This window comes from Suncus etruscus, chromosome 3 (assembly GCF_024139225.1).
Source record: "Suncus etruscus isolate mSunEtr1 chromosome 3, mSunEtr1.pri.cur, whole genome shotgun sequence".
In the NCBI taxonomy this organism is placed as follows: Eukaryota; Metazoa; Chordata; class Mammalia; order Eulipotyphla; family Soricidae; genus Suncus; species Suncus etruscus.
Window position 1 is genome coordinate 138,118,040 of NC_064850.1, and position 22,447 is coordinate 138,140,486.

The 22,447-nt window shown below is 40.4% G+C and overlaps 1 protein-coding gene across 1 annotated transcript in view; it reads right to left on the reverse strand.

Annotated features, from left to right (window-relative positions):
- Positions 1-694: 694 nt before the first annotated feature.
- The window catches only part of CEP192 (centrosomal protein 192), a 134,200-nt gene continuing 112,447 nt past the window's right edge, over positions 695-22,447 (reverse strand). The window contains 12 exon segments of the mRNA XM_049770896.1: positions 695-833; positions 2,492-2,550; positions 2,975-3,104; positions 6,261-6,340; positions 6,342-6,382; positions 6,834-6,957; positions 9,715-9,810; positions 10,904-10,983; positions 18,206-18,404; positions 19,481-19,586; positions 20,376-20,499; positions 21,120-21,283. Of these exon segments, the coding sequence (XP_049626853.1) occupies positions 695-833; positions 2,492-2,550; positions 2,975-3,104; positions 6,261-6,340; positions 6,342-6,382; positions 6,834-6,957; positions 9,715-9,810; positions 10,904-10,983; positions 18,206-18,404; positions 19,481-19,586; positions 20,376-20,499; positions 21,120-21,283 (1,342 nt within the window).

The window sequence follows — 22,447 nt, forward strand, 5'->3', positions numbered from 1 at the left end:
GATATTCCTACTCTACAAAAAAAAATTTCTTTGAAAGTAAGCTTTTCTTTCTACTCAGGACAACTCATAGATGACGAAGAGACAGAGAAAAAATTTCTTAGAGAAAAACTAATGGAAAAAAAATATCGGGCCTGGAGAGATAGCACAGCAGCGCTTGCCTTGCAAGCAGCTGATCCAGGACCAAAGGTGGTTGGTTTGAATCCCAGTGTCCCATATGGTCCCCCATGCCTGCCAGGAGCTATTTCTGAGCAGACAGCCAGGAGTAACCCCTGAGCACCGCCGGGTATGACCCAAAAACCAAAAAGAAAAAAAAAAATCACAGGACCAGATGTAAGGGCTTGGAAATGATTAGCAAAAGAAAGCAATATTCTGATTTCCATGACATCAAAAAAAGTAAGTTCTGTAGAAATTTAGTTTATTAATAGAAATTTCACATTAAAGTATATGCAATATTTATTTAAAATATCATAATCATTGCAAAAATAAAATTATCTTTTTCCTGTACAAGTTAAATACAATACCATAGACTAGATACATGATATCTTTAGTCAAGTCATCTGAGTTAGCTTCTCAAAAACAAGACAACATACTAGTTATACATATTCAACTTATCGTATAAAATATATACAAAATAACTATAATATAGAAAAACAAAGTTACCAAAATATAACTTTTGCTAGTTACATAAAATGTATTAATTTTTTCCAAGAGCTTCGCCAACGAGTCGAATAGAGATACTCTTGCTCTCATCTGTTTGAATAACAAGCAAAGCTTCAAATTTGCCCACCACCTTTGGTTTGAACTGTACAGGCATGTTGATGTAATGCTGGGCTCTGGAAAAGAGAAGAAATGGCAAAAGATTAACTTCGAGCAAGCAAGCACCTATAGCAATGTGCAGTGACTGCCAGACAACTTACCAAACTGCTGCTATAAAGAACCCAGTTAAGTGCTACTTAGATCTGTTCAGCAATCATCTATTTGAGGCTGTCTTTTGGGAAAGGAATCAGCCTTATATCAATACTATATCTACCATGGTACCCAAGAAATATGGAGTAAATGAAAAAGAGAAAGAGGTCGTTCCTGACTCTCCTTACTTAGTGAGCAAACTCAACTAGGAGAAAGCAAACTTCCTTTTGCCATTCCCTTTTCAGACACACACAAAAAAATCATTTACTGAACCACCCTAGAAGTCTACCTTTGAGTGAATCAACAGGAGGTGCCCCTACTCCCGGCACCATGCATCATTCCACCGCTTCCCACTAGGAGGCAATACTGTCTACTTTGTGAAACAGCTCTGGGGAAGCCAGTAAGGATGTTTTTGGAATAGTCTCCTAATGTGAAAACAAATCCTATCACAGTAATCAAATAGTCTAACCAACCATTTAAAGATAGAACTATTCATTATTACATCCACTAGAACTCCCTGTTCAGCTTATTTTTGAATCCAATAGAATCTAAAACTTAGAAACAACAGTGTAATCCAGTTTGAGATGTCAACCTAACTGTATATCATAAGTAAAAAAAAAAAATTAGCAAAGATGATAAGAAATTAAGACTGTCTTAATAAATACATACAGTATTTAAGGAATACCCGAGACAACTAGAAAATAAGTTTCCAATTTGGGGAAAATAGGTCAGGGAAGGGACCACAAAGACTATGATAGAAGGAACCAATCACTCTGGACCAAGACTGCAGGGAGATAAGTGACATGCAGACTTCCCTCAGTGTCAGTATTGTCAGCATAGAGCCTGAAAGAGAAAAAAAAATTGCCTGCCATAGAGGTAGCTGGGCGATGAAGAAAAACTGGGGACATGGGCTGAGGTGAGCACTGGTAAAGGAACTGATGATGGAACATAATATACCTGAAACTCAACTGTTAATAATTTTGTAATTATATGTGATGCAATAAATTTTTTTAAGTTCCCCATTAATCTAGGAAGGACTTGTCTCAGTTAATGAAAATCTAAGTCCCCATTTAAAAGCATAGTGAATATAACATTTAAAACAGGAATTATTCTAAAGGTAATCACAAAATAAAGGTTTTTTTTGGGGGGTGTCATGCCTAGCGACACTCGAGTTACTCCTGGCTCTGTGCTCAGAAGTCACTCCTGGCAGGCTCAGGAACTACATGGGATGGCAAAGATCGAACTCTAGTCAGCTGCATGCAAGGCAAACTCCCTACTTGCTGTGCTATTTATAGCTCGAGCCCCACAAAATACAGTTCTATGTATTACTTTGTGCTGGAAAAAATATTAGGAAACAGGGATCATAAGCTAAATTGAAAATACTGCCTAAGGTCTGGGCTGCTATACTGTGGGCATCACAGGTTCCTGATCACCTGCTTTAAAAACTGTGTTTAATGCTCAGTATTGTTGATGACAAAGAGAAGGGTGCAACAAAGGATTCCAGTTCTCTATGAAGTTCTAGTGATGTCTAACAACAAAAGGATTGCACTAGGATTAAGAACATGTTGATACATTACAAACTTACCTCAAAGAATATTTTGTATGCTTGACATAAAATGGTTCTCTGGGGCTTAAAAACTTCAGCTAGAATTTAAAATGAAACATGTATGAAGTTAGGCAAATTAGATATCTGAACATAATAAAAACATGCCATTCATTAGAGTGCATTTTATAAATATAAGCACAGTCACAAAAGACAAATGTTCCTATGATAAAAACATACTTTAGGAATTATAGTATGAGTATATTTTAGTTCTGAATAGTCAGTATAACCAGATACGTCTGGATTTGATAGAAAAGTTTAAAAAAGTAAAAACCTTAAATATCTTCCACATTCAAATGTTTGAGTTTCTTTTCAAGTATAGCACGAAGACAACTAAAACATTATTCATTGTTATGACTTTAATATAAACTATAAAACAACTTTCTAATGAACATAAAAGAGCTCAACAAACAGTGGCAAACATTTATTCTAATGAGACCCATATTAATAGTTCTAATAACTTACCACGTGTGTAATAAAGGAATTATTTCGCAAATTTACTTTTAATGTCTTTGATTCCCCAACTTGAGTTGGCAAAAACCAATACACATCTTTTGGTGCGTAAACTCCACGGTGAGTCAAGTCAAGTTGGCTGCTTTAGAAAAAGGTTTGGAAGTTAAACACTTAATATCCACAGTAATTTAATATACTATATGACCAAGTGTTGCTTTAATTTGCTTTTAATCAAAACTTTTTTTTTTTTGGTTTTTGGGTCACACTCGGCAGTACTCAGGGATTACTCCTGGCTCAATGCTCAGAAATTGCCCCTGGCAGGCTCGGGGGACCATATGGGATGCCGAGATTTGAACCACCATCCTTTTGCATGCAAAGCAAATGCTTTACCTCCATTCTATCTCTCTGGCCCCTTTTAATCAAAACTTTGTTTAGAATGTTGATAGTGGGCGTATGCTCCTCTCTATAAGTGCTGGGTATACCCCCTAAGTAAGGTGGACATTCAAGTCTGGCTCTCTGCATGTTCCAAAGCTAACTTGCATAAAGGTGGCCCCCCCCCTTTTTTTTTTTAATTTTTATTGTGAAAGTGGCCCTTTCTCAGAACAATTGCTTTCATAATCACATGGAAATTTACTCCTCTGAGTCTGTGTCAAAAACTCTGGCTATAGTGGCCATTGACTCTTGCCTTGGCTTCCTGAATCTACACTGCTGACTTCTGCTTTTATTCTGCCCATGCAGGTTCATCTCTACATGCTTGTTCCTGGGTCACTTGTCCCATAACTGCTCAGACCACACTCTTTAGGAGGCCTTTTCCTGGGGAATAGTGGTATGGGTGGCTGTGACCTGACCAAATGGATGTCCAAACTTGTATCTTAGCTCAGACTAAGCTAAAATCATGCCTGGGACCATTCAGAAATCTCTCAATTATCTCCTCTTTTCACTCGATGAGAAACATATTCTCCTCCTCTGGGAATAGCACCTGGAGCCAAGCTTTATAATCGCTGAATCCTTCATCATTACTTCCTATATATTTCTTAAATCTGTTCCTTTCTCTTCGCCCTCTCAGACTCTACCTTAGTTTTAAACTGTGTAAAACAGCCTCTAACTCATTTTAACAGGTCTGCTCATCTTCTAATTATAGACAAAACTATAGCTAGAAAGACTTTCAATAAACACTGGAATCATATCATTCAATGGCCTACAAGAACTTTCTAGATAAACCCTAAACCTTCATCTGACATCACACAATGTGTCTGAATTCTGGTCATCTCACACCATTCTCTCCTACTCTCTACAGTTTACTGGGAGTAAACTGAATAGAGTTTACCACCCAATTTCAGAAATGTTTCATATTAAGTTAAATCCCCTCAATAGCTGGGAAAACTGTGATAGAGACCTACAAAACAATACATTTCAGAAAGAAATGTTGATGCTGAGACTTAAACACAGCAGGTTATTATTACAATTTTTTGGTATGACAAATATATTTCCATTTATTGGTGTGAGAAAAAAAGGGAGGAAAAAAGATATGCTAATTTTGCCACAAAATGATAGATAAAATGTCTAGATCTCTGGGCTGGTATCATTTCTTTAGGACCCAAAGTCCCACTGCCCAGTCTTTTTGTTGTTGTTGTTCTTGTTTATTTTGGGGTCATACTGTGCTGTGCTGTGCTCAGGGACTTACTTCTGGCTCTACATTCTGGGATCACTACTGGTGGGCTTGAGGACCATAAGGGATGCCAGGGATTGAACCTTAGTCAGAGGCTTATTTCTACTCATCTTCCACAACTTTTTCAGTGAGGCTCTTCCCAGACGGCATAGAACAAATGCCCTTAGTCATGTTTTTTCATTTATTCTTCCATACATTACACTCAAGCCTGTTTGTGTGATTATTTGTGATATGGGTTTTCATAAGGACTGGTGAAGGCTAGGACCAGAATAGTTTACTCCATCTTTATTCCACTACTGGCACTCAATAAGCACTCAGGAAGTATGAGTGGAGCCGTTAGGGAAATAAGAGTAAAAGTGGCAAGAACACATGTTCTCTAAAGAATTCTCAAAAATTATTATTTACTGCAATGAAATGAAAAAATAATCGCCAAATTTGTATTGACTCCATCAACTGTCTAACATATTTTCCCAATAATATTCTTCCTATAGAAATACAGAAATACATTTAACCAAATACTAATAATTTAAGAGATTTTAAGACACATTTTAATTAGGAAAAATACTTACATAATATTGTGAAAGAAGCGTAAGTTTCTGGTATAAAATACACATTCAGAAAGTTTTAAGAGATTTAATTTTGTATAGTGTAGGACTGCCAAATAGTACAACTACTTTGGAAAACCTCTAGCAGTTTGGGAGAAATTTTTAGGAAGGTTTATTTTAAAATAAAGCACATGTTTATCACGTGACTAAACAATTCTAATGCATATATTCCTATCCCAAAAAGAGAAACTCAAAAGGCTAGTGTTCGGGCCCGGAGAGATAGCATGGAGGTAAGGTGTTTGCCTTTCATGCAGGAGGTCATCAGTTCGAATCCCGGTGTCCCATATGGTCCCCCCGTGCCTGCAGGAGCAATTTCTGAGCATGGAGCCAGGAGGAACCCTGAGCGCTGCCGGGTGTGACCCAAAAAAAACCACAAAAAAAAAAAAAAAAAAAAAAAAGGCTAGTGTTCATGCTCTGCATGTAAAAGGACCAAGTCTGATTCCAGTGGGCACTAGGAGTATATCCCTCAGTAATGTACCCAGGAGCTGCTTCTGAGCAATGCTGGGTATGGCCCCAAAACCAAGTATTTTATCTATACAATGAAACACACACAACACACACACACACACACCACACACACCACCACACCTCTGGGTATTTTATCCTATACAATGAAACACACATACACATACACACACACAGCACCTTCCATTCATAACACACACACCACACAACACACACACCACACACACACACACACACACACACACACACACACATCACAGCACCTTCATTCATAGCTCCAAATAAGAAGCTACCCAAAGTAGCAACCAATTCCAAAAAATATTATGGTAAGGTAAAGAAAGCCACAAATTTAAGCAGAAAAGTAAATGAAAAAAACAAATCGCTGGGGTAAGATGTAGTGTCTTTGACTGCAAAAGGGACACTGCAAGATTTTCCTTAATTTGGCATAGTAAATGCTAATCCATATACACTCATAGGTATAGCTGAATATCGTCCTGAATATAATTACACATTTAAAAAGCTATAAAAAAGATTCTTAAGTATGACAAGAACAACATACCCAGGTATAACAGCGGACAGTTTCTGATACAGCTCGTCTTCGAGAGTTTAAACTAAATTATCTATTTTAATGAGACTACTTGCTGAAGATGGATGATTTTGCAGGCTTTGACACAGATTTTTCTGCTTTGACACTCTATAAAAAAATTATGGGATGAGGAAGGATACTCTAAGAAATAACTATAAGACTTTACCTACTGAAATTGTATTTCCTGTATAGTTTGAAAAGAAAAATTACGACTTTCACTTTTCTAAAACTGTACCTTTGAACTGTTTGGTTCCCTTCCTCCCCTCCCTCTCTCTCCCTTTTCTTTCTCCTCCCTCCCTCTCTCCCTCTCTCCCTCTCCTCTCAAAATGATTTCAGAGCCAACCCAGACCTTAAATATGCTAATCAAGAGAGAAATGAAAATTATAGGTCTGTATGACAAAATAGAGATTTACAATAGCACTGGGGAAATCTTCTGCATTTCAGCTCAGATTTTTTTTAATATCAGTTTCCGTGTTCTGAACACACATGTACACACACAAGCTCAAAACAGACAACACACCAGTTTACTAAATTCAGGTGTAATACTCACATGTCCAGAAAGCTGAAATCTCAAGGTGTGTTTCATGTGAGATTCTTTAAGGGGATGACATTCAACATCCCAAAACTGGGAATAATCCCCTTGGTTTCTGGGCAAAAATGTGATGGAGACCTACAAAACAACACATCTCAGAAAGAAATGTAGAAAATGATTCTATAAACAGGTTTTATTTCCATTTATTGATATGATAGATATCTTTCCATTTGTTGGTATAAAAATTTAGAGAAAAAGATTTAATGGATAGTTTTGTCACAAATATTAAAAGTGTTTGAATAATGCAACTTTGAGTTGGCAGGTTGCAACGTCAGATCCCAAATTAACTTTAACTGAAAATACAGATGTTAGCAAAAAAGAAGTTACCTAAATATTTTAAGACTGATGAGTATTAAGAATATTAAGAATAATAAGAATGCTCCAAATCCATAAAAAGTCTTTCACTGCAGTGCTATAGAACCCTCTGCTGGCCAACTGGCAAAGGAATAAGAACTGACTAAAATGGACCAAAATGATACATGGAAAAGGTGAAGAAAATGTGGGAATTGGGCATTAGAGGCAGAAAACATACTCAGCATATGCCACATAACAACTCCAATAAACTTCCTGAGTTGTTAGTCAGAACCAGTTATCCTAGCTATAGAGCTCAAAGCTAGCCCAACCTATAAAAAGCTCAAGAATGTTAGTGTTACATTTTTTAAGTCTGCCAGTTGTTAAGAGAATTTTCTCTCTAAAAAAAAAATTTAGTATTATGGGGCTGGAGCAGTAGCACAGCAGACCCAGCATGAGTTTGATCCCCAGTGTCCCATAGGGTCCCCCAAGCCAGGAGTGATTTCTGAGTGCATAGCTCAGGACCCTGAGCGTCAATGGGTGTGGCCCCAAAACCAAAAACATACACTAAAAAGGAATTTAGTATTAAACATGCTGGTTAAAGATTAGGGAAAGAGCACAAGAGGCTGGAGAACATGCTTTGGCACAGGAGCCCTGACTTCAATCCCTGTTCCCATATGGTGTCTAGAGGACTCAGGTGGGAGAAGCCTCTGAGACCAACAGGTACCCTCTGTCCTCTGCAAAACCAACTGACAGCTGGTTTTACCAACAGTTCATCCTTTGAGTCTGAACTTGAAAATGACACCTAAGTGAACTGAGTACTGCCAATTCAGAACATAAGAGTAATGCAAGCAGCAGGCCTGAGAGCAGGGAGGTGACAGCAAGCAGGAAGCTAACCAGTGGCTGGCGGGATGACGTCACAGACACTAGAGAAAAACAAGGCTAGAGCAAATAGTGTAATGGGTAGGTGCTGGCCTTGCATAAGGTTGACATGGGTTTGATCCCAGGCACTGTATACAATTCCCTCAGCACTACCAACAGTGACTCCAGTGCACAGAGCCCAGGAGCAGGTCCTGAGCACTGCCAACTGTGGCCTCAAAATCAAACAAAAAATTTGAGTATGACAATGTTGCAAATGAAATGAATTTGAAAATACTCAGAAAGGAAAAAAAAATAGCAAGTTCAAGATGATGAAAAGATACAAGTGACTTGACCAAGGATATTTGCAGGGAATGTGGCACACACCCACCCACACCCACTCCATACCTTCCTTCTTTCTGGGAAGCCTGGCAGCCATAACTACATCAAAAACCCAGTGGCCATGTTCGAACTAGGCCAGCTCCACAGGTTAGCTCACTCTTCTCAAATGAGATGTAAACAAAGCCATGAAAGATTACAGGTACACCAGCCCACACAGCAGAATGCTGGCCATCTAAGAAGGGGAGGCCCCGCCGAAGCCACACCTGCTGACTTTATCACCCAGAATCACCATTTTCCCGATGATCCTGCCTCATCACTACTCTATGATTTTCTTTGGACCAATCTGACCAAATTTTAGGTATGCCAGTTTGGGGGCTGATATCACCAAGGCTTTTTGAAGTGAGTGTGGGCACCCTCCCCTGTATCTTCCTTATTTCAGAAGGCCTGGCAGCTGAGAATACACTCCTAAAATTGGCAATATCAGTAATAGTGCTTTGAATTTCTGGACAACTTCATTTGTTTGATGCTGTTATTACTACAGGAACACACCAATTTAACAGAATAGACAGCTAACAACAATTTACTAAATCTTCTGCTATTGTATTAATGACTTCATTGTATATACATTAACAAATATGCTTGCTACTGTACTTTTTCTTTTATCTCCTTTTAAACTTTGTTCTCTTCCTTTTTTCTTTTTTCCCCCAATAATTTTGCTTTCACTTATCTGAAAACAAATTATGTATGTATTATGGTCAACTATGTGATGCATGTTCTTTAAATAAGGTAAAAAAAAAAAGATACAAGTGATTTGAAACCTCTGGGAATGATCCTACCACATACTCTACAAATCCAACTTACATCTTCACCCAACAACCAAAAAAGGGGAAAAAACAAAAATCACTACATGTTCTACACTAGGCACATGAGAACTTATGCATTCACGAATTCATTCCAGGGCTCTCAAACTTGCGGCCGGCCCTCCGTACATTCTGTGGCCCTGCCCTAGAAGAATCTTTTTTATTTTGTTTTGTTTTAGTTGTTTGGGTCACACCTCCCAATGTTCAAGGCTTACTACTGACTTTGAAAACCCTAAAACCATAGTAAATTGATCAATGTTCAAAAAGTGATTGTGTTCATATTTGTTTTAATAGGTTATAACTGATACATTTATTCTTTTTGAATCACCACTGTGCTCAACAATAATTGTACTATTTGATCATTCTTTCCCCAAATGGCCCCAGAATAGCCAATGCCCTGAGTAAAAAAAAAACACACAGCACTTCCTGATCAAACAATACCATGGCAATATACAGCTAGCTGTGAAACAAAGCCAAGACTCACCTTTTGGATACCATGGCTTTCTAGTACTCCAGAAATTGGAGAGCATATGAATGCAGCATAGGTAGCTCTAAAAACATCTCCACTCTCATCTATTCCCTGCAAATGAAATAAACACAAATGAAAAATCACGAAAGTCAAGAGATAAATTCCACAGGCTCAGCCTTACCTCTGTGCTTGCTGAGGGCACTCAGCTTGCTTTGCAATGGAAAAGGGCCCTGTGTCCATGAGGTGAGTGCACTCTATGGCTCAGGTATGCCTTGCCTGACTGTCCCCAGACATAGCTACACTCTGCCCTCCTGTTAATGATTTTTCAGGATATGATCATAACAGCAAAGTAATACCTTTCCTCAAAGTTCCAGCTTGGGGGGGGGGCAGAAGAATAGCAGAGAGGTAGGGTATTTGCTTTGCATGTGGCCAACCCAGGACGAACTTGGATTCAATACCTGGCATACCATATGGTCCCCAGAGCCTGCCAAGAGCGATTTCTGAGCACAGAGTCAGGAGTAACCCAACTGCTGCTGGGTGTGGTCCAGAACTCCCCCACCAAAAAAGATCCTGCTGGAAGTAATTCTTAACATGCTAAACAATAATTCTTCATTTATATTTAGTAGGATCAACACCAACACATTTTGTTACTCTGGCTCAAACTATTAACATCACACAAAGCACACGTGAGACAAAGATTGTGTTCTAAGCAACAACACATTCAACTCAGGCAGAGCCCATTGATTATTTGCAGTATAGAGTTGGATGGCAGGCACAGGCAAAGAACATACAATTCTGTCTCATACATTAGCTCCACTAGCTGACAACACAAAAGAACTAAGAACGTGGGGAAAAAATGTGCATGCACGTGTAACATAGTTGTCTTAAAAATAGAATGTTTTTAAGAATAAGATAAAAAAAATATGAGCCTGCCAGAAGTGATTTCTGAGCATAGAGCAAGGAATAACTTCTGAATATCACTGCATTGTCCCCCACCCCAAGAAAGATCAAGAATAAAGTTAAAACATGGAAACAGGGGCTGGCAAGGTGGAGCTAGAGGTAAGGAAGGACCGTGGTTTGATTCCCCCAGTCTGAGCGCTTAGCCAGGAGTAACCCCTGAGCATCAAACGGGTGTGGCCCGAAAAACCAAAAAAAACAAAACAAAAACATGGAAACAAATAGATCTAAGGTGATTATTACTAACCTTGACATAAGGTGGAGCTAAAGACGACAGATGCCACTTCACTTCTGTGTTACCACAATTCTCAAGTTCCAGACAACTTTCTAAAAAGATTACACTTATTAACAACTCAGACTCTTAAGGAATTAAGTTAGCAATATACCACTGTGATATTTACTATTTTCACTTCACCAGAGGGAATAATATAATGAGTAGAGGAGTTCAAGAGAAACTACACTATTTTTTCTCATTCCATTAAAAAAAAATTAAATCACTGTTGAGACAGAATTTGAAAAGCTGATAGTTAAATTTTTGTCCTTCTAATGTCCATCCCTTCACCAGTGTTCATTTCCTACCACCAATTTCCTTCCTGTCCAGTCTTCCCCATCCCCCTAAGTCTGTGTCTATGGCAAATATTCACACATACACTCTCCCTTCTCTCCTCACTCTCTCTGTCTCTGTCTTTTTCCTTTCGGCACCATAGTTTGCAATATTATTACTCAAAAATTATCATGAAAATCAGTATACTTTCTTTCAGAAAACAGTTCTTGTCCAGAGTGATCATTTCCAACTATTATTGTCATAGAGGTTCCTTCTTTGTCCAAACTGCACTACCACCCCCAACATTTCTACTCTCTGGGTGGCATTCTCTTACGATGTTATTTTTTTTTTTAACTATTCCACAGATGAAGGTAATCATTCTATATCTGTCCCTATCCCTCTGACTCATTTCACACAGCACGACACTCTCTCCATGTCTATCCATGTAAAAGGAAATTTCACAACTTCATTTATTCTTTTACTTTTCAAAGAAAGACATTTGAGCTATCTCCCTATCCTTTGTATTTCTTAAGTCTTAATCCTTTCCAGATGTGTGGTTCACAAATATTTTCTAGTATTTTGTAAGATAATATTTTTAGATAATTTGTTTAAGCACCATGGTTACAAAAATGTTCATAATTGGGTTTCAGGAATAAACTGCACACACCCCTTCACCAGTGTAACTTTACTATTACCAATGCCCCCTCATTTCCCCATCCTCCCCCAGGTCCCCTGCCTGTCTTCAAAACAGGCATTGTATTTCTCTATCATTGTCATGGTAGTTAGTGTAATTATTTCTCTAACTGCACTTACCACTCTTTGTGTTTTTTGTTTTTGGGTCACACCCGGCAGCACTCAGGGGTTACTCCTGGCTCTATGCTCAGAAATCGCTCCTGGAAGGCTCGGGGGACCATATAGGATGCCAGGATTCAAACCACCATCCTGCATGCAAGGCAAACGCCCTACCTCCATGTTATCTCTCCGGCCCCCCCTCTTACCCACTCTTGTGTGGTACGTTTTATATCATGGGCTGGTCCTTCCGGCCCCTCACTCTAATGTTCTCGGGTATTATTATTAAACTCTTATTTTTCTTAAATCCCACAGATGAGTGACACTATTCTGTTTATCCTCTCCTCCCTTCTATTTATTTCACTCAATATAATAGTCTCTATATCCTTTCATATATAGGAGATTTCATTATTTCATCTTTTCTAACAGCTGTATAGTATTCCATTTGTAGATGTACCAGTTTCTTTAGCCACTCATCTGTTGTTGGGCATCTGGGTTGTTTTCAGATTTTGGATATTGTAAAAAGTGCTGCTGGGGCTGGATATATAGTACGGTAGTAGGATATTTGCCTTGCATGCTGCCAACCTGGGACCGACCTGGGTTCAATCCCTGGCATCCCATATGGGCCCCAAAGCGTGGCAGGAGCGATTTCTGTGTGCACAGCTAGGAGTAACCCGAGCGCCACTGGGTGTGGCCTCAAAGAACAAAAATAAAAACGAAACAAAACACCAAAGTGCTGCTATGAATATAGGAATGTAGAAGGCATTATTGTACTGTGTTTTTATGTTCTTAGAGTATATCACAAGTAGTGGTATTGCTGGATCAAAGGGAACTCAATGTCTAGGTTTTTTAAGGAATATCCATATTGTTTTCCATAAAGGCTGGACTCAAAGGCATTCCCACCAGCAGTGAATGAGAGTTCCTTTCTTCGCACATCCATACCAGGACTGGTTGTTCTTGCTCTTTGTGATGTGTGCAAGTTTCTGTGGCATGAGACAATATCTTATTGTTTTGATTTGCATCTCCCTGATGATTAGTGATGTAGAGCATTTTTTCATGTGTCTTTGGCCATTTATTTTTACCTGGGGGGGGGCCACCCACCTGGAGGTGCTCAGGCATTACTCCTGGCTCACACTCAGAAATCACCTCTGACTCAGGGGACCTTATGGGAAGTAGGGGATGAAACTCACGTCCGTCCTAAGTCCTGGTCAGCATGCAAGGCAAATGCCCTACCACTGTGCTAACACTCCAGCCCCTGGCCATCTGTATTTCTTCTTTGAGGAAATGTCTGTTCATCTCTTCTCATTTTCTGATGGGGTTAGACTGTTTTTTTGTTAAATTCTGTCAGTACCTTGTATATCTTAGATATTAATCCCTTATCTGAAGGGTATTGGGTGAATAGTCTCTCCCATTCTGTGGGTGACCTTTTTACCCTCGCTGCTATTTCATTTGAAGTTCAGAAGTTTCTCAGTTTAATATAATCCAATTTGTTTATCTCTGCTTCCACTTGTTTGGACAGTGGTGTTTCCTCCTTGAAGATGCCATTAGTCTCATTGTCATGGAGTGTTCTGCCTACATTTTCTTCTATATACCTTATAGTTTCAGGTCATATATCAAGATCTTTAATACATTTGGATTTTTTTGTTTTGTTTTTGTGTCACACCTAGCGATGCTCAGAGGTTAGTCCTGGCTCTGTACTCAGAAATCGTCTGTTGCAGGCAAGGGAGACTATCTTGGATGCCAGAATTCGAACTATCGTCTATCCTGAATCAACTGTGTGCAAGGCAAACTTCCTATTGTTGTCTATCTCTCTGGCCCCAATCCACTTGGATTTGACCTTTGTGCATGGTGTTGGAGAGATTCTATTTTGCTTTTTTGATGTGGCTAATCAGTTGTCCCAGCACCACTTGTTGAAGAGGCTTTCCCTGATCCATTTGGCGTTTCTTGCCCCTTTATCAAAGATTAAAGGGCCATAGTACAGTGGTAGGGCATTTGCCTTGCACATGGCCAACCCTAGATGGACTGGTTCAATTCCCAGCATCCCATATGGTTTCCCGAGCCTTCGAGGAGCGATTTCTGAGCAGAGCCAGGAGTAACCCCTGAGCACCGCCAGCTGTGACCAATTAGAAGGGAAAAAAAAAAGATTAATTGATTGTATGTCTGGAAGTCATTCTCTGAATACTCAAGTCTATTCCATTGATCCGAGGATCTGTCTTTATTACACTACCATATAGTTTTAACAATTAATTGTACTAATTGTTTTGTAGTACAGTTTAAAGTTGGGGAAAGTGATGCCTTCCATCTTTTTTCCTAAGGGTTGTTTTAGCTATTTATGGGCGTCTATTTTTCTAAATGAATTTCAGGAGAGCTTGATCCACAACAGCTGCACAGTATTCCACTATGTAGATGTTCCAGTTTCTTTATCCACTCATCTCTTCTTGAGCACTTGAATTGTTTCCAGATTCTGAATATTGTGAATAATACTACAGTGAACATAGGGGTGCAGAGATCTATTCCATATTGTGTTTTTGGGCCCCTACAGTATATTCCCAGGAGCAGTATTGCTGGGTCAAATGGAAGATCAATTTCTAGTTTTCTGAGGAATGTCCATATTGTTTTCCCAAAATACTGGACCAGTCAACATTCCCACCAGTAGTGAATGAATTCCTTTCTCCCGGCAACCAGCCAGCACTGCTTGTTCTTGTTCTTTTTGATATGTACAATGTCTGTGGTGTAAAATGATATCTCATTGTTGTTTTGATTTGCATCTCCCTAATGATTAATGATGTTTTTATGTGCCTTTACCGTTTCTTTTTTGAGAAAGTTTCTGTTCATCTCCTTCCCTTTTTTATTTTGGTTTTTGGCCACACCCGGTGATGCTCAGGGGTTACTCCTGGCTGGCACGGGGGACCATATGGGACACCGGGATTCGAACCAACCACCTTTGGTCCTGGATCAGCTGCTTGCAAGGCAAACGCCGCTATGCTATCTCTCCGGGCCCTCCTTCCCATTTTTTTTTGTTTGCTTTTGGGCCACCGGTAACCCGGTGATGCTCAGGGGTTACTCCTGGCTATGCGCTCAGAAATCACTCCTGGCTTGGGGAATCATATGGGATACAAGGGGATCGAACCATGGTCCATCCTAGGTCAGCTGTGTGCAAACACCTTACCACTCTGGACCCTCCTTCCCATTTTTGATGGGGTTAGATGTCTTTATCTTCTTAAGCTTTACCAGTGCTTTATCTATCTTAGATAGTTCCCCTTTATCAGATGAGTTAATTATTTCTCCCATTTTGTGGGCATTTTTGAATCTTCATCACCATTTCCTTTGAGGTGCAGAAACTTTTTAATTTAATGCAGTCCTGTTTATCTTTGCTTTCACTTGCTCAGTCAATGGTGTTTCATCCTTGCAGATGCCTTTAGCTTAATGTCTTAGAGTTCTTTATATTTTTTCCTCTATGTACCTTATGGTTTTAGGTCAGATATCAACTTCCTTAATCCAGTTTGATTTAACTTTTGTGCATGCAGTTAGAAAGAAGCCTGTTTTACTTTGATATAGCTGACCAGTTTTCCTACCATCACTTGAGGTTTTCCTTAGAGAAGCTACAAAACTTTCTAACAAACTCAAATAGACTGATAAACTAGTTTTGATTTAATAAAATGCAACATAAAGTTATTGAAAGGGTATTTTTTTGGGGGGTAGAAGAAAGCTGCTTTGGGGGCCACATATGCTGTGCTCAAGCCTCACTGACAGCTCAGAGAATTACTTCTGGTAGTGCTTGGGACAACATGTATGATGCCGAGGATTTAACTGGAGTAAGCAGAACGCGTGCCTAAGCCCGCCTGTACTCATTCACTGTTGGTGGCAATATTCCAAGAGACCCAGTGATTTCATGTATTGGCATCTATCTCAAAAACATTCCTTTGAAACAACATATGCACACTTGTATTCACTACTTAGTTTAAGCACAGGATACAGAAACAACCCAGATGTTCAAGGACAAATACGGAGAAGGAAATGTGAAAAGAGGAACAGGGAGGTGAAAGAGTAGAAAAGGTAAGGTGCTTGGGCTGGAGCGGTGGCACTAGAGGTAAGGTATACCTTGCAAGCACTAGCCTAGGATGAACTGAAGTTCGATCCCCTGGCATCCCATAATGTCCCCCACCCCAAGCTAGGAGCGATTTCTGAGCGCGTAGCCAGGAGTAACCCCTGAGCGTCAATGGGTGTGGCCCAAAAACAAACAAAAGGTAAGATGCTTGTTATGTGTTGACCCTATTTGATCTGAGGCGCTATGTATATTTTCCAAGCACTGCCAGGGGTCACACCTGAGCATAGACAAATAGTCAGCCCTGGCACCTCAAAATAATAGTGGTAGTGTATATATGTATAGAGGTATACATATACACACACATAAAAACAAAACAAACAAACAAACAAAAACAATGAATAGAAGGAAGGAATTGGGCCTGGAGAGATAGCACAGCAGCGTTTTCCTTGCAAGCAGCTGATCCAGGACCAAAGGTGGTTTCCCGGTGTCCCATATGGTCCCCTGTGCCTGCCAGGAGCTATTTCTGAGCAGACAGCCAGGATTAATTCCTGAGCATCGGCCAGGTGTGACCCAAAAACCAAAAAAGAAAAAAAAAAAAAAAAGAAGGAAGAAATTATGGTGAGAATTCCAAGGCAGGTTGTGGGTGGGCAACATGGAACACAAAGGCTGCAGGCAGTCCTAAAGGCAGGAAGTAGAGAACAGCTATAACTCCTAGGGTGAGTTAGCTGGAAAGATAAAGTGAGGGTGGGGTTGAGTGCACTTGTCAGGGTCAGGCAGCACCAGACTTGAAAAAGAGTGAGTGAGGGGCCGGCGAGGTGGCGCTAGAGGCAAGGTGTCTGCCTTGCAAGCGCTAGCCAAGGAAAGGACCACGGTTCGATCCCCCGGTGTCCCATATTGTCCCCCCCAGCCAGGGGCAATTTCTGATTGCGTAGCCAGGAGTAACCCCTGAGCATCAAATGGGTGTGGCCAGAAAAACCAAAAAAAAAAAAAAAAAAAGAGTGAGTGAAAATTGGTATAACTGATCTAATAGCAAGTTCCACAAGAAATTAAAAAATGAGCTTGAGGGTAGAGTGATAGCAGAGTGGGTAGGTGTTTGCCTTGCACACAGCCAATACAGAACCAACCCAAGTTCAATCCCCAACATTCCATATGGTCCCCTGAGCCTGCCAGGAGTAACCCAAGTGCCACCCTGTGTGGCCCAAAACAAACAAAAAAAAGAGCTTGAATGGAAGACAGGATTACTGAGAGGGGCAGGACTTCAAGGATCAGGGAACTGGTTAAAAATCCTTTCTAGGGGCCGGAGAGATAGCAAGGAGGTAAGGCATTTATTTGCCTTGCATGCAGAAGGACGGTGGTTCGAATCCCGGCATCCCATATGGTCCCCCGAGCTTGCCAGGAGTGATTTCTGAGTGTAGAGCCAGGAGTAACCCCTGAGCGCTGCCTGGTGTGACCCAAAAATAAAAAATAAAATAAAATAAAGAGAAATCCTTTCTAATAGGGGTCAGAGAGATAGCATGGAGGCAGTGAATTTGCCTTACATGCAGAAGAATGGTGGTTCGGATCCCGGCTTCCCTTGTGGTCCCCTGAGCCTGCCAGGAGCAATTTCTGAGCATAGAGCCACGAGTAAGCCCTGAGCATGGCCAGGTGTGACCCAAAAATCAAAGCTGTGATCTCAGGAGCTTAATAACAATAATAGCAACACAGTATGCCACTAGACAAGAAGGTTATATATAGAGTGCTTCACATGGATTATTTTTAATCCTTAAATCCTGTGTTAATGACAATACTCATGTACTAATGGGGAAACAAAAAAAGTGTTTTTACTGACTCTAGAACTTCCAAATTAATTAGGTTCTACTCACTCTTCTCTCCTCTTGGTCTACACAAACTGTATTAGCTCTTCTGATCAAGCATCTAGTAAGAGTTGGAGAGGAATGGTTCTGACCAATAAAATAAAAGATTCTTGAAATATAGAGATATTAACCTAGGTTTAACTTTTAGTATTTTTGAGTTCCTCCATATCCAATCAATAATTGCTATGACAGCCAGGACGACTACATTAGCTCCCAAATCTGGGGAAATTGTCAACCTTAATAACTATGGTGGATTAAGAAAAAAACATAGATACCATCTCTCTGATTGTTTCATTATATAACCGGAAACAATACCTGAAATGTCACCAGGGTCTGTGGTAGGAAAGGTAACATTCTTATTTCGTATTTCAACTTTTGTAGAAGGTGGTTTTGGCAGTAATTTTGTCAGGTGATTAACAGCTCCTGAGGTCACGATTCCAAATGGGGGAGAGGACAAACAAGTGACAAGTTCTTCTTGGGTCAAGTCTTCTCGAATCTGAACTTTCACAATCTTCTGAAACGAATCAGAAATGCAGCTATGATTTTCAGACAATTTCTATTTTGAATCATAAAAGGCCAAACAAATGAGATATTGCAAACTTTAATAATAGCTTTCAGCCGGTGAGGTGGCACTAAAGGTAAGGTGTCTGCCTTGCAAGCGCTAGCCAAGGAAGGACCGTGATTCGATCCCCGGCGTCCCATATAGTCCCCCCAAGCCAGGGGCAATTTCTGAGCGCTTAGCCAGGAGTAACCCCTGAGCATCAAATGGGTGTGCCCCCCCAAAAAATAGCTTTCAGATCTCAGGGTAAATTTTGACTTTATCCCCTCTCTGCCAATACCCCTTTTCTCAAAGCAACATCTGAAAAATCAACAGTGACATTTTTTGAGAAAAAAAAAAAGGCTTTTTAAGCCCCACTCTGCACTCTTGCCCAACCCCAGTCCACTCCTGGAGAAACTTCACTTTCTGACAGAAAAGCTCTATTTCAAATGCTCTAGGTGTTCCATTAAATACACAGAGTGGGGCCGGGCGGTGGCGCTAAAGGTAAGGTGCCTGCCTTGCCTGCGCTAGCCTTGGACGGACCGCGGTTCGATCCCCCGGTGTCCCATATGGTCCCCCAAGCCAGGAGCAACTTCTGAGCACATAGCCAGGAGTAACCCCTGAGCGTTACTGGGTGTGGCCCAAAAACCAAAAATAAATAAATAAATAAATAAATAAATAAATAAATAAATAAATAAATACACAGAGTGGAGCTGAAAACTCCTTCACTTGAGTTTTCATATCTAGTGCTAGTAAGGACTTATGTAGCAAAAAAAAAAAAATTGATGAAGCTCACCACAAAGAGTGGTGAGTGCAGTTAGAGAAATAATTACGCTGACAACTATCATACCAATGTGAATGAATGAGGGAAGTAAAAAGCCTGTCAAATAAAGGTGGGAGGGTGGGGATGAGGGAGATTTGGGGCATTGGTAATGGGAATGTTGCACTGGTGAAGGCAGGTGTTCTTTATATGACTGAAACCCAACTACAATCATGTCTGTAATCAAGGTGCTTAAATAAAGATTAAAAAAAAACCCCACTTTTAAAAGTACCTTCTGTCCATTGTCACAGTGTATATAGATCAAACCATTCCATGGAACCATTGACTGGTTTGTGGATACGGAGGAATTAGGACTCACAAGAATTTGTAGTGCACTCCTTTTAAAAAAAATTAATAATGAACATGAATATTCTATAGTAGCAATAACCAGAAAAATTACTATTATTATTCTGCCGATGACAGGAGAGAACAGTTGTTCTCATTAGCTGTTCATTAGCTGTTACCTCAAGTTAATCCAGTAATTAAAAAGGTAAGTGGTGGGAGCCTATAATTTTTGACCCAAATACCAAAAAAAAAATCTGTAAAGTTATAGCAATTGCAAATCAGCAATTAAGCTCTGCATACTGGGTAGCTGCCTTGTGGTCAATATTTGGCATCAAGACATCCTCCTCTCTTATTATTGTCTATGGAAACTGAATATTGTTTATGGAAAAGGCAACTAGTTTACAGCTCAGATATACTATGTCTTGAAATTTTGTTCTTTAGAAAAACAAGTAAAATAAATGAACCAAACACTAATGACTGATCTATCTGATCTTTATATACTCTGCTTCTGCTAAGCCCTCCAGAAATGTTTGACTGAATCCTTCCTTCCTAGTTTTGTAGGCGGAGTAACACAACAGAGGATTCTGATGTCTCCCACTTCATACATCTTTCTTTACCCTTCTAGAGTAAATCACAAGAGGTTTACCTACTCTGTGCAGTGGTCTAAGGATCTGAGCTTTGTACCCACAGTGGTCCCATAGGACCACCTGAGACATTATGTACATGAGTAAGCACACTGAAGAATTCTATGGAATCAATTAAAATGACTTATTAAGTATGATACTTAATAGCTCACCAGTTCATTATTTTAATAACACCCAGAGGAAGGAACTCATACTTACTCTGGAGAGATAAATCCATGCTGCGGAGTTACTATGAGGCAATGTGCCGGCCAATACAGCTCAAATCTCAGTAACCGACCAGAATGATTTAAGATCTGGAAATATCCAGTTCTTGCCAGATCACCTAGTGTATCAGATAAACAAAGCATTACTTACCTTACATTTCACATTAGTGGAAAAGCCAAATGTTAATGGCAACAATAAATTATACTAGTGCATGGTTAAGGAATTTCCAATTCCTGGTAAACAAAGAACATTTGTTTACTCCTGGAAACTATAATGGTACTAAAAGAAGCTCTAAAAATTAATTAATTAATTAAATTAAAAAATTAAAAAAGTTCTAATTCTGAACTAAGTTGAAGAAAACAGAAAATCTGGAAATGGTTATCACTGGCCTTACCTTGGTTCAAACATGGTACAAGATCTGCTCCTATTCTGAACTAATTATAATGTTAAGAACAATAGAGGCTAAGAGCCCAGTGAGAGCTTTGGGGAAGGGAATATGGGAGAGGGAAGGCTCTTAAGTTAATGTCTTTACAATTAGAGGAACTGGAAATTGGCCAAGGAACTTGCTGGCCTCATGGTTAAAAAGCCTAGTCTGATCAAGTCTGAAGCCAGGTCTCCAGAACATGAGAGAAGGGCAATGCTGTCAATGGTCACAGACAGGATGTCTACATAAATAACATCAGGAGAGACAGCACAGGTTTCCAGGCGTGTTTCTGCAGTGCCACCCTTGATACTCACACGAAGAAGAGGCCACCAAAATCAGGTGTTCAGGTTGGACAGTCCATGTTTCGTCAGAGTCAGACTTATCCTGAGGAGGCTGAACAACTTGAGAGAGTGGGAAACCTTGAGGACCTTTAACTGGTAAAACATCCAAGGAAACATTGCCAGCATGTTTCTCAGAACTGTTAGATGAGACAAAGAGAGGGAGAAAGAGGAAACGTACATATGGGAAAGAAATAAAAAATAATTAAAAAAAAGGATTATGACACATTTTATGTTAATTTTTCATTAATTAACATGTAAAACAAAAAATACACTGTATGTTTTATTTATTTATTTTTTTTGATTTTTGGGTCACACCCGGCAGCACACCTGAGTTACTCTAGCTCTGCACTCAAAAAATCGCTCCTGGCAGGCACGAGAACCATAAGGGATGCCAGGATTTGAACCACCATCTGTCCTAGATCAGCTGATTGCAAGGCAAATGCCCTACAGCTGTGCTATATCTCTCCAGCTCCTGTATGCTTTATATTTTTGTTTGTTTTTTTGGGGGGGGCCCACACCCAGCGGTGCTCAGGGGTTACTCCTGGCTATCTGCTCAGAAATAGCTCCTGGCAGGCACAGGGGACCATATGGGACGCCGGGATTTGAACCAACCACCTTAGGTCCTGGGTCGGCTGCTTGCAAGGCAAACACTGCTGTGCTATCTCTCCGGCCCCAGTATGCTTTATATTTTTAAGTGAATAAAAATTCTTCACACTATACATGCTTAATGTATAAAAGGTAAAGTATCATTCTGGTTGAATACTGTTAAACAAAATTTTAACTAAAACACTCAGTTAATTTTTTTTCTGTTCTTGATGTCTGCATACTACCTGAAGTTTCAAAACTTTACTAGACTACTACTAAATATTAAAAACTTAAGAATAGGGGCCGGGAAGGTGGCGCTAGAGGTAAGGTGTCTGCCTTGCAAACACTAGCGTAGGACAGACCGCGGTTTGACACCCCCCCCCCCCCCCCCCCCTCCCCCCCCGCCACCCCCCCCCCCCCCCCCCCCCCCCCCCCCCCCCCCCCCCCCCCCCCCCCCCCCCCCCCCCCCCCCCCCCCCCCCCCCCCCCCCCCCCCCCCCCCCCCCCCCCCCCCCCCCCCCCCCCCCCCCCCCCCCCCCCCCCCCGCGTCCCATATGGTCTCCCAAGCCAGAGGCGATTTCTGAGCGCATAGCCAGGAGTAACCCCTGAGCGTCAAATGGGTGTGGCCCAAAAACAAACAAACAAAGGAAAAAAAACAAACTTAAGAATATGGGGCCTGGAGAGATAGCACTGTGGTGTTTGCCTTGCAAGCAGCCG